At 34.3% G+C, this 11,937-nt stretch overlaps 1 protein-coding gene across 2 annotated transcripts; it reads left to right on the forward strand.

Annotated features, from left to right (window-relative positions):
• The first annotated feature begins 3,618 nt into the window (after positions 1-3,618).
• On the forward strand, positions 3,619-11,417 carry LOC133304176 (uncharacterized). Of its 2 annotated transcripts, none has more exons than XM_061504165.1 (10): positions 3,619-4,529; positions 4,626-4,724; positions 4,925-5,127; positions 5,368-5,561; positions 5,759-5,864; positions 6,016-6,326; positions 7,512-7,901; positions 8,157-8,238; positions 8,347-9,912; positions 10,842-11,417. In XM_061504165.1, exons 1-10 carry the CDS (start codon positions 4,468-4,470, stop codon positions 10,991-10,993), a joined length of 3,165 nt encoding a protein of 1,054 aa, XP_061360149.1. In that variant the 5' UTR covers positions 3,619-4,467; the 3' UTR covers positions 10,994-11,417. The 2 variants fall into 2 exon arrangements, with proteins under 2 accessions (XP_061360149.1, XP_061360150.1); XM_061504166.1 differs by having other exon boundaries at positions 8,160-8,238.
• The last annotated feature ends 520 nt before the right edge of the window (positions 11,418-11,937 follow it).

Consider the following 11,937-nt stretch of genomic DNA (forward strand, 5'->3'; position numbering starts at 1 on the left):
GACATTTACCAACTTGCCACATTTTCCCCAAAATACTAATAATAATAATCATTCTCTTATATTGTTGAAAAAAAAAATTACTCCTAAAATATATATAAATATATATATATATATATATATTATGAATAGTAGATAATTACAATTTATAATATTAAATTTTTCTTTCTTTCCTCAAACATTATCGGTTGATGTGACGGAGAGAGTAAAATAATTTTACCATTATAACTATTTACTATTTGTAATATATAACTATTTACTATTCAGAAGATAATTCTCTGTAACAACATGAGAAAAATGGAACCAAAAAAAATTACCCGAATGCCACATTATGGCAAAATTTTGTCAAAATGCCACACAGTGACAAACTTAGTGGCAGCGAGTTTCAACTGCCACATGGGCATAATAAGAGAAATTCGTTGTCAATATATTGGTTAAAAAATCAACTCATTTTCAGAATGTCATAATTTTTAACTAGGGTGTTCAAAAGGGGTGATTTATTTTTTATTTCACGTAACTTTTTGATATTTGCGCATTGAAAAATTTTCGAAGGATTATCTTTTAGTGTTGGAGAGTAAAAATACGAATAGAAATTGAATAATGTCATTCACAAAGATAAAATATGTCAAACACGGCAAAATGAAGCATTTTTGAGGGGAAAATGGCCAAATCCCCCTATTATTTGCCCACGCATCGATCTCAAAAAGTTACGTGAAATAAAAGATACCTAATTCGGATCCCGAGTCAAAAGTTATGGCTTTTCAAAATTTTATGGTAAAATTTTCAAAATTTTGTGCCACGTGTATTGAAACGATAAGCCATCATACTCGTTGTCAATGTCAACGAGTATACACTAAACTCGTAGACTAAATTTATTGTCACTGATAGTGAATTTAGTGACATATCATTTCGTGCCATGTGACATTTGAAATTGTTGTCACTGGCAACAAATTTGCCAATGTGACATTTAGGCAAAATTTTACGGTAACATGGCAATGCTATGCACGGACACACTACTTTTTTTAAAAAATGCATGTCGAAAATCGACACGCGGTTAACATTTTAGGACACGAGGTTAATGCTCTGACATGTTCCTACACGTTTTTTCGACATACAGTCAACTGTTTCAGACACGCGGTCAACGCTCCGACACGCATCTGACACGTTTTTTTTTAGAACTAAAATTTATTTTATTAACTAAACATGAAAAGATAATTTATAAATCAATTTTTTTCTGTTATGAAATTTGACATGAAAAATTAACAAAGTATGAAAAATTATTTTTGTTTATATTTATGTCATAAAATTTAAATATTTGATTTGTTATATGACTTAATTTATATCAAAAATATTATTTAATATCAAAACATGTCCCAACGTGTCGGAATATGATATTTTTAAAAATTAACATGCTAGCGTGTCATGTCGTGTCGTGTCCTGTGTCAATGTCGGTGCAACATAGACATGGCATTTAAATAATTTTTTCGAGTAAATGTGGCAACATGTTCAACGTCCCGTAAATATTATCAAATGGGAAGGTACAAGAATGTCGTGTTTGGGTACGTAATATCTGAGGAAAGGGGGAAAAATACAAAAGGCAATCGACAAGGAATGAGAGAAATGAAAATGTGAGAATTCCCAATTTCACCACCTTTGGAAATGAATGAAAGAAAAAAAAAAGTGTGCTATGTTATAGTAAATTTATATATAGTCTGATTTATATTTAAGTAAATTTAGAATTTTACAATTTATAATTATCATTTATAGGCATAGTAACATATATGTGAATAGTGTCATATATGTGATAATATTGTTCATGTATTATTTAATTATTTATTTTTGGCTTAGTCCTTTTGATTACAAAGACATGGTAAATATTGTTAAATGCAAAAGACATTTATAGTTTTCGTGCTTAGTAAGATAGTGATTGAAAAACGTGTTGGTTTCAGGTTAAAATTACTATATCGGAGTAAGAACTGATCAAGGAAACCTTAAGAGACAAAAATCAAGCCAAGTTACCTTCGTTGGCTTGCTCACTACATCGAGCAAGTCTAGCGAGCAATTCATGAGACGTGCCAATTTTTCAAGCTTCCTTGTTGGCTTGCTCTTAGCAACGAGCATACCATTTTTACTTGCTATGTTGCTAGCTCCAACGAGCAATATAATAACTTTAATTTGTAAAATATCAAATTATATTAGATTAATTACTTAATCATGCATGAGGCTTAATTCAATTAGATTAAATGTTAATCATGCACATTATAGATGAATTAAGTAGAATGCTTAGTTAAATAAATGTGGAGTGTTGTTTATAAGGAAAGCACACTTTTAAAATGGTATAGTAAGTGAAGATTTGGGATTTTATGTAAAAGACTCCTATCAGCCACTCCTCGGTGTGGAGCTCGCTGAAGCGAGTTGTTTAACTAGCGTTGAAATTGCTTGGTGAGATTTGTTTTTATTTTAATTCAATGGCACAAGCCAAATTGACATAATCTTGGTGAGATTTGTTTATATTAGATTATTATTATTTTTTAAAAACCAAGCTAAATAATCCAATTATATTTGTTGGGTCAAACCAACCATAAATACTTTATCAAGTATATATTAAACATGTTATATTAAAAATACACAAGAATCGTTAACTGAATAAAATTAAATGCTGCCATATTTGCCAAGAACTCATGTAATAATCGTATTAAAAAATGATTGTAGTTCGATTGGCGTATCATAGAGTTGAGTATGTGAAAGTGAATATATGTATTCGATTCTTCTTAATATTATTTTTTTTGGAGGGATTTAAAATTTTAGTCTTCGACTCGCACTGAATTTTGAATTAGGGAAACCCATAAGATTATAAGGGAGGATAGGGGTGTTCATCAACCGATCCAAACCGCGGTAACCGAACCAAAAAATCAAAAACCGAATAAACCGAAAATCGAAAAATCAAAAACCGAAAAAAATCGTAAATTTTAATTAGATTGGATCGGTTTTCGGATTGGTAGATAAAAACTGATCTAATCCAAACCGATCCAATATATTAAATTTCCTCTACCTACTTGAGTCTTTCCCCAATCATAGCCCCAAAAATTCTAAACTCAAGACCCATTAACCCATCAACTAAACCCAAGAAAGAACTTAGTCACGTCTCATCAACAAAATTTCATCTATTTAGAGCTTCATATCTCATTGTCTAAAAATAAATAAATTATATTATCGTTTATTGATACTTTTGTATTTAAAAATAAATAAATTTACAAAGCCAATATATACAAAAGATGTTATTTGCACAATAATCATGAAACAAATTTTAGAATCTTCAAAAAACCGAAAACCGATCCAATCCAAACCGAAAAAAATTGGATTGAATTGGATCGGATTTGAAAAAAAATCCAAACCAAATGGATGATTACATGATCAAACCGAGGGAATTGGATCGGATGATTTTTTCTTTCAAAACCGATCCAATCCAGACCGCGAACATCTCTAGGGGAGGAGAAATTAAAAAAAAAATACTAAAATTAATTAACATTGAGATTAAGACAAATCTATTTATTTCTAATTTATTTATAATCATGCCATTGGTTGCTATGGATAATAAAAACACCATAATTGTAACTTCTTTCTTTCTCTCTCTGTCTTGAAATCTCTTCTCTTTTCTCTCACTTCCTCTTTCTCCTTCGCGATCCATCACTGCAAAATCATCCGAAGATTATGATTTCACACCGTTTCGTTGATCGATTTTCTCTTTAACCTTCGATCCAAATAGTTCCTCTGTAAAAATCAAAAACCCTAGTTTTCATTTTTCCCCATGGCGTAGCTATTAGATTAGGCACAAACCCTCATTGCTTTCTTGTTCCATTCGTTTTTCCCCGGAGCTAAATCTCATGGGTATTCCCCAAGTTTTTGAATTGAATCTTTTTTTCTCATGAATCTGTGCTCTGATTTTGCTCAAGGGGCGATGAAGTGTATATATCTTTCTACGCGTCTCTTTCGCGAATTTCATTGAAGGAGAGAGTGTTTTTCAAATCTTTAGGTGATAGGTATTGCGCATTTTTCATAAAGGATGAATCTTGGGATGGTTCTGGATGGTGGGTCTTGTTGATTGAGCTGGATCAGTGAGTGGAATTGCTTGTATGTATTGGTTCTAGGTTTTGGGTTTTGGTAGCTTTGAAGATTTTTTGTATCAGGTTTTGTAGAAGTTGGTGATGATGGATGAGCAGGGATTGACCTCGTGCTTGCACTAGAATAATGATATTTGGGGTTTTATCTATGTGCTTTACTGTGTTTGGTGTTGGGTGCAGAAGAGTATTTGGTTGTTGTTCTCATGAGCGGTTGATACTTGTGTTATGAATCGTGTAATTGATGACTAGTGCTCTTTGTGGTTGATACACTGCATTCTTCATCGGTTGGAAATATTTGGCATTGTTCATAAACTTTGTTCAGCATAATTCTTGGGTGGAGAGAACAAAAATGAGCTTAGAAAACGAAGATCAAAACTTGTTGGATCAGGCAACTGATCATGGAGTGCAAAAGTAAACTTTCTTCTTTGATCATATTTTTGTTTTTTTATAAATGCTTTTCATCAAAATGTTACATGTTATAACACTTATCTGCTGGTGGTGGTTCAGGATGTTAAAAATTTCATACACAAGAGAATTTTTATTATCGTTAAGTGGATTGGATGAATGCAAAGAGTTGCCCAGTGAGTTTGATCGATCACTTTTAAGGTAAAGTATGCTATGATGCATCATCTGTCTCTACCTCAAATAGTGAATGCTGGAATGCTGCATTTTGCTTTTTCAGTATCTTATATATATATATATATATATATTTTATTTTTTTTTCTTTCAATTTGTGCTCTTCCATTATTGTGTTATGCCTTGCTTTAATTTGTAATTTTTGTTCCCCCCTTTTTTTTGGATAACAGTGAATTCGAAGATGCTTCCCAAGATCGACAGAGAAGTACAGGTGGTTTGTCAATGCATAGTTTCAGACGTACTGAATATGGTTCATCCCCTCCCACCAGAGGGGATATGAATAGCACTTCGCGGGGAATCCATGGAAAATGGGAAACTCGTTCTTCTGGACGATCTGATAGAGACAGTGATTCTCAATCTGAATGGGATTCAGGTGTTTAAAACAAGAATGCTCACCCCCCCCCCCCCCCCCCCCAACACACACACACACACACACACACACACAAAAACCAAAGAATCTTCATTGGCTTTACAAATTACAATCATTTGGACTGATATAGGATTCTTCTCTGTATCTATGTCGGATTGATGGGTGTAGAAGTAGAAGTTTCTCTTAAATCTAGTGGTACATATTATGTAATTGATCTATCTAATTGCTCATGTCATTTCGCAGATTCTGGAAAACGTATTGGCAACCAGTCTCGTAAATCTTGGCAAGGTCCTGAGCATGATGGACTTCTAGGTAGTGGTTCTTTTCCAAGGCCCTCTGGGTATGCTCCTGGGTTGTCTGCTCCGAAGTTTCGAGCTAACGACAACTACCAGCCTAATCGGTCTAATGAGCCCTATCATCCTCCTCGCCCTTATAAGGTTAGTTGTAGTTGTTATATCTCAGACAGCTGTATGTTGGCTACATGTAGTCTTGATTTTCTCCAACAATTGTCAGCTCTCAAGTATGATTTTCCATTTGATGTGGTGATGCTATGGAAACTGGAAAGTATTGAAATCATGAACAATTTTATTAACTTAGATTTCTGGTACATTTTTTGGCTTGGGATGCTTTCCAGGCACCTCACTCGCGTAGGGAGACTAATGACTCTTTTAATGATGAAACTTTTGGTTCTTTGGAGTGTACAAGTGAGGACAGGGCAGAAGAGGAAAAAAAGAGAAGAGGTAATTGCTCTTTTCTAGAATATATTGTGGTAGGCAGTATTTGTTCTCATTATTTATGGCTTTAAAATTCTTGTTTACCTTAATGCTTAGAGCCATTAATAAGTTCATGTCTAATGAATTTAAATTAAATGGATGAAAACTTTCTTGCCAGCTTCTTTTGAATTGATGAGAAAGGAACAACAGAAAGCTTTCCAAGAAAAGCTTAAGTTGAACCCAGACAAGAATAAGAACAATTTTGACATGGCTTTTCTTCTTGACGACGATGAGAAAAGGCTAGTTAATCAAAGCAATGAGTCAACGGAGCCTCCTGAAACTCCAGCAGCTTTAAGCAATGATGAGAAGTCTTCTTCCCTTTCACACACTCCTTCAGCAGCAAGACCAATTGTACCTCCTGGTTTTGCAAGCACTATGTTAGAAAGGAATTTGGTCACCAAAACATCCTCTAACACTCATGCAACTGAGGTAACTAGTTGACATTTTTTATCCACATCTTATTTTGGGCCTTTGTAGCTTAACTTTTCATAAACGCTGTCATTCTTCAAATGTTAAGCTCAAATAATAGTTGCTTGGAAATATTGAATCAGGCATGCAACTTGGTTTTACTTTTAAATTGCAATTATTGATATTGTCCTTTATGAATATTATATCTTTGTGGAGGGAATTTCAGTTTTTACTGTTCAGAGTTATGGTAGAAAGTTGCTGTTTCTTATTTCAGAACTAAGACCTTAGTTTGTGATGTTTTGAGATGGAAATCATGGATGAAATTTTGTAGTTTAGTTTGCCATAACTGTTCTTCTGGCCTAAAACTGGTTGAAAGTCTCTGAAGGACTTCATCATTTGAAAGTGATGGTTTTAGAGTGTGGTTATAAAATAATGTCCTGGGTGTCTAAAGAGTGAGCTTAGTCTTATAAAGTTCAATAGTTTGAAAGCAAAGGGTGGCTGAATTCAAGACACTAGTTTCTGCAATGCGGTGAGTTTCAAGATGCTAATAAAATTGTAGACTCTGACGTAACAGCAGATATTGAGTTTCAATATTTTTTAGTGAATTTCAAGTTTTTTATCAAGCAACCTCCAATTAAGGAAGAGTAAAGAAGGATTACGGAGATGTTTTATGTTAGTGAACTGTAATTTGACTGATTGTCGCTGACAACATTGCACGAGAGAGGGATACAAGAATCTAGATTGTGATATAATGTCCAAGTACCAAACTCCAATCTCAACATTCAAATTTTGTATAACAGAAAGGTTTATTTAGAGTCTTTAGTCTCTACCTTTATTGGATTAGGATTTTTCCTCTTTGATTATTGGATGCCGAATCAATATGGAGGATATTGTAGGATTTCACTGCATTATTTCTTATTTGCAGACATGCTTCTCCCCATAAAGACAGAAAGCCTAGAAATTTAAAATGAAAATAAAAGCTTAATATCTCCATAAATTTTTAATAATTGAACCTTTAAATCTATATAATGCTGTCACTTACTCAACATAACATTTGGACACCAGATGACCTCTAGTTGTTTTGGGTGCTGTGTCACTTTAAACATTGGTTAATGAATTGTTCTTTATTATGTTTTGATCATGAATATATGCCGTTATCCTTTACTCTGTTTTAATACATCTTTGATTCTTCTGGTGCTTACTTAGGTAGAACAATATGAGCCTGGGGATACCAGAGGTAACATTGTATTCAGTATAAATTCTGAAAATAAAGAAGGAAGATTATCAACCAAGCAAGCAGATAATGCCAATATAAATGTTTCAATTAACACTGAGAAAGAAAAGATTTTAAGCTTGTCATCAGCTGTGGATATTTCCGTCCTCAAAATTGGAATGGATGATAAATTGAGGAAGAGATCTGCTCTTTCAGAAGCCTTGGAAGCATCAGATGGCAATGAATTTATTCAACTTAATGCTGAAGTAAAAGGAAAGGAGGCCGTTGGAGCTCTCAATCCAGACAATTCAAATTCTATCCTATACAACCTTTTTGGCAATGCTTCAACACTAAACAGTGGCAAACCAACTAGTATTGTTGAGGTAAATGTGGAACTAATGGAATTTCCTATCAATAATGTCAAGAAAGTGTTAACCGAACTTATTATCTATGCTCAAGTTTGCCTTGTGTCCTTGGGATTATAAACATTGGGAAACTACAATTGACAGATATCTTAATAAAAACTGGATACTTTTATCCACTTGGCTAGATGTATTGTGATTTGGATGTGTTTTGTTTTCTGCTTTTGTTCTACAGTGTTATTATGGATTTGACTAGTTATGCTCTTGATCTTATAGCAGCCTGATCATAAGGCAGACGAGACATGGAGTCCACATGCCTTTCAATCTTCCAAATTTGCTCATTGGTTTGTTGAAGAAGGTACACTTGTAAAGATTCTTTAGTTCTTCAATGTCTTTATGCTTTTCAAGTTGTACTTCTCTAATTGATGTTAACTTACTCTTTTCATTCCCCACCACCTTACTGCAGAAAAGAAGCCAGTGGATGACCTGACCGGTAGGCCAAATGACTTACTCTCACTTATTGTTGGTGGTGAAAAAAGTGGGTTGCAGGTTTCTGATGTGGAGACAACCCAGCACATTGCAGCTAATTTTAATTTCCAAAATCCTGAACCTGCTGATGAACATGTGACATCAAATGTAGCACATACCACTATTGATAACTCTGAGCAGTCATATAAGAGTGATACACCTGAGGTTGTTCCGGCAGTTCTTACATGTGAAGATCTAGAACAGTCGATTCTGTCACAAGTTAGCGGAAATGGTTCATCACGTCTGCCTGCTATGCAGGACAAAGATTTTGATGGAAAGACTGGGCAGTCAACTTCAATTGATAATCATGCATCCCAACACCTCCTTTCTTTGTTACAAAAAGGAACCTTACATAGTGATATGGAACTACCATCTATTCTAGATTCTACAGACAAGGTGCACAACACTGAAGGAGTCACTACTGGCAACGATTTTGATAATCCAGGAGAAGGAAATGCAGATGTTTCCAATTCATTGAAGACATTGACACTGGAAACACTTTTTGGGACAGCTTTTATGAAGGAGCTGCAATCAGTTGGAGCTCCCCTTTCTGTTCAAAGGGGTTCAGTTGGATCTGCAACGGCTGATGTTTCAGAGTCTCTTTTGTTTCCTTTCTCTACCTCAGACAATGTTCACCCTCCTACAGGTGAACTTACACTGAACAGGCATGGAAGCGGTGTCCTGCCATCAGAAAAAACTCATCAACAACCCAAATCAAATAGATTTGAAGAACAGTGGTTAGGCTATGGTGATGCTCAAGGAGATGCTAATTCATCGCTACTTCAAAGTGAAATTTCCAAGGCTAGTGGTTTCAATGGGCCTCGTGATATTCACCTCCCTGAAGAAGATAGCTTGATTGCAGTTGGTGATCCTCTGCAACGTTTTTTATCTGCTGGAAATTCAGCTAAAACAGATTTGTCCCACGACACATCAGTTGACATTACTAAAAAACTAGCTGCTCTCAGTCCTGCATTTAGAGATGAACGACTTATTATGAGAAATCAAGAAGGTCTACCATACCCTCATGGACCTTATGATATGCGGGAACCTGGTATTCCATACCAGAATCTTAATGTCCAACGATCTCCACAGCTCCACCCTCAGTTGAATCATATTGGTCGAATGTTCAATCAACTGGATTCTCATCCTCCTCATATTAGTTCTTATATGAGGCTTCCAACTCCTGAGGGCATGGTTCATCATGACTCTCCACCAAATCATCAATTACCGGGAAATATGATCCGTCCTCCTTTCCATCAACCAAGTAGTGGGCCAACTGGGTTTGATCCTCCTGCTCATCATTCTATGTTACAACAGATGCATATGCAAGGGAACCTTCCTCCAGCTCATTTATTACGAGGATTCCCAAGGGGTGCACCTCTGCCCGCTCATCCCAGCAATCCGATGACTGGTTTCATGCAGGAACCAAACCCAATGCAAGGCTTCCCATTTAGTGGTGGTCACCAGCATCCTACTTTTGGTGGCCCTGGAATGGCATTGCAAGGTAAAACAATATTTGATGTACATTACTATGTGTTTGTCTTTTGTATAATTATTGTAGCCAACTTGAATGCATAGAATATTTCAGTGTATGTACTTATTTGGATGATTATGAATTATGGATTGTTTTAAAATGATGAAAATTGACTCTTATAATAGATTTTTTAGAATAAATTATTTGCAGGGTATGATCTCAAACACCATGTAGTTCATAGATTTAGTGCTATTTCATTTTTCTTCCAATCCAATTTTGAATGCTTCCGAAGTTCACAATTTTGGTGTTTATAGTTGATGTTTATTGGTTTGATTGATATTAATTTAATAGATCTTAGCGTTGTTTCTGAACAAAAATATTTTACTCTTCTAGTTAAAGATAGCATGGATTATGAGTTCATCATTGGGCCATTTGTAAATCATACAGCCTCCTTTTTTCTTAATCACTGTATTACTGGTTGATGAGTTTCTGCTTGCTCGTGTTTCATTGACCTTGATGGCTAAGGGGTTATAGAGAAAGGTCAATCACTCGTGCTTCTGCCTAGCCATGGGCATGTCAGCAAACACATGCATACATCCACTAACGTGTGTTTGCACACATGAACTCACAACGCACACTTGCACATAATCAAGTACATATGCCACTTGCACATACACCCTGATCCACCGGATCAAGTGTTTGTTAGCTATTACATTTTTCTGGTTTACACAATTGTTTCTAGCTTGTGTAACAAATTAACAATAATCAATCAAAGCCATGTAATCTAAAGTAATACACTTGTTTGGAAGTTACCATGTCTGATGTGTTGATTGATTTTTATTTTTTTTTCTTGTTTTGCAATTGCTTTAGGATCACATGCTCAAATTTTCATCATTATTTTTAGTCTCTTGATATATTTTCGATTCCTGATTTATTTATTTTGGCTATTTTATTAACAGCTCCTGAGGTTGCTGGTGGAAGAAATCATCCAGAAGCCCTTCAGAGGCTTTTTGAGATGGAGCTCAGGTCAAACTCAAAGCAAATGCATGCTTCAGGGCATAGCCAGGGGATGTATGGTCAAGAGCTAGACTTAGGTTTTGGGTATAGATAGAGTGTATTATCATTGTTGATGTGTATACTATATTGTATTCACCTACTGTTGTGTTGATCTATTACTCCTGCATGAAAGATGGTTTAATATGATGTTTTTCTTTTTCAAAATTGCCTGGGTTGTAAGTAATGAATTCTCATCAATTTGTACTTTGCTGGGATTTCAAATTTGCTGCCTTCTTTTTGTTAACACAATCATAGGGCTTCCAAGAGACCAATTTTGGAATGAAGATTGATGTTGGGGACAATAGATGCAGGATCGAAGCTGAAAGAAAAATTGGTGAATAGGAACATCTTTTTAGAGTGTTTGATTGCAGGTTTTGTGCCATAGAAGATACTTACTTGGTTCTGAACCCTAACATTTTAGCTTGATATTTTACTTTCACCATTGTAGCCTTATGACCATCACAAGTTGTCGGCAGTTCCATGGTTATAATAAGCCACTCTGTTATGATGTTTGCTTAGTGTGGTACTCTGTTGGAAAAATTAAAAAATAGAATGTGAAGAACACAACAAAAAAATAAAATGCTATATCGACAATTTACAATATAAGAGTGTGGAAGGGTGAAAAACTAGAAGTTGAACTAAGTGGTACAAAAATAAAATTTTATATAAACATAATTTTATATATTATTTTCAAACTTATTTGACATGACAAATGTGACAAAAAAATGATTTGATATTATAAGAAGTAAGTTGACTCATATAATATGTTTATATAATAATTAATTTATCATTTATTTCTTTATTATTAAAATTATTATATGATATTATAAAAAAGTATATATTTTTTATATATTTTAGTATTTTTATGAGATAAAATTTTATATTTCTTTGGAATAAATTATTAATTATTAAATATAAAATTTTGCAATTTTAATTATAATCTCTTTGATTCGATACAAATCTGTAATTATTTCAAAAGTAAAGAAACAAATTTCTATT

This window comes from Gastrolobium bilobum, unplaced genomic scaffold, assembly GCF_033153095.1.
Source record: "Gastrolobium bilobum isolate Gb01-03AN ecotype WA unplaced genomic scaffold, APGP_CSIRO_Gbil_v1 utg12837, whole genome shotgun sequence".
NCBI classification, from domain to species: Eukaryota; Viridiplantae; Streptophyta; class Magnoliopsida; order Fabales; family Fabaceae; genus Gastrolobium; species Gastrolobium bilobum.

Coding starts and splice junctions, on each gene's coding strand:
- LOC133304176 (XM_061504165.1), top strand. CDS start 4,468: ATGAGCTTAGAAAACGAAGATCAAAACTTGTTGGATCAGGCAACTGAT. Junction 6,327..7,511: donor CTAACACTCATGCAACTGAG/GTAACTAGTTGA, acceptor GTGCTTACTTAG/GTAGAACAATATGAGCCTGG. Junction 9,913..10,841: donor CCCTGGAATGGCATTGCAAG/GTAAAACAATAT, acceptor TTTTATTAACAG/CTCCTGAGGTTGCTGGTGGA.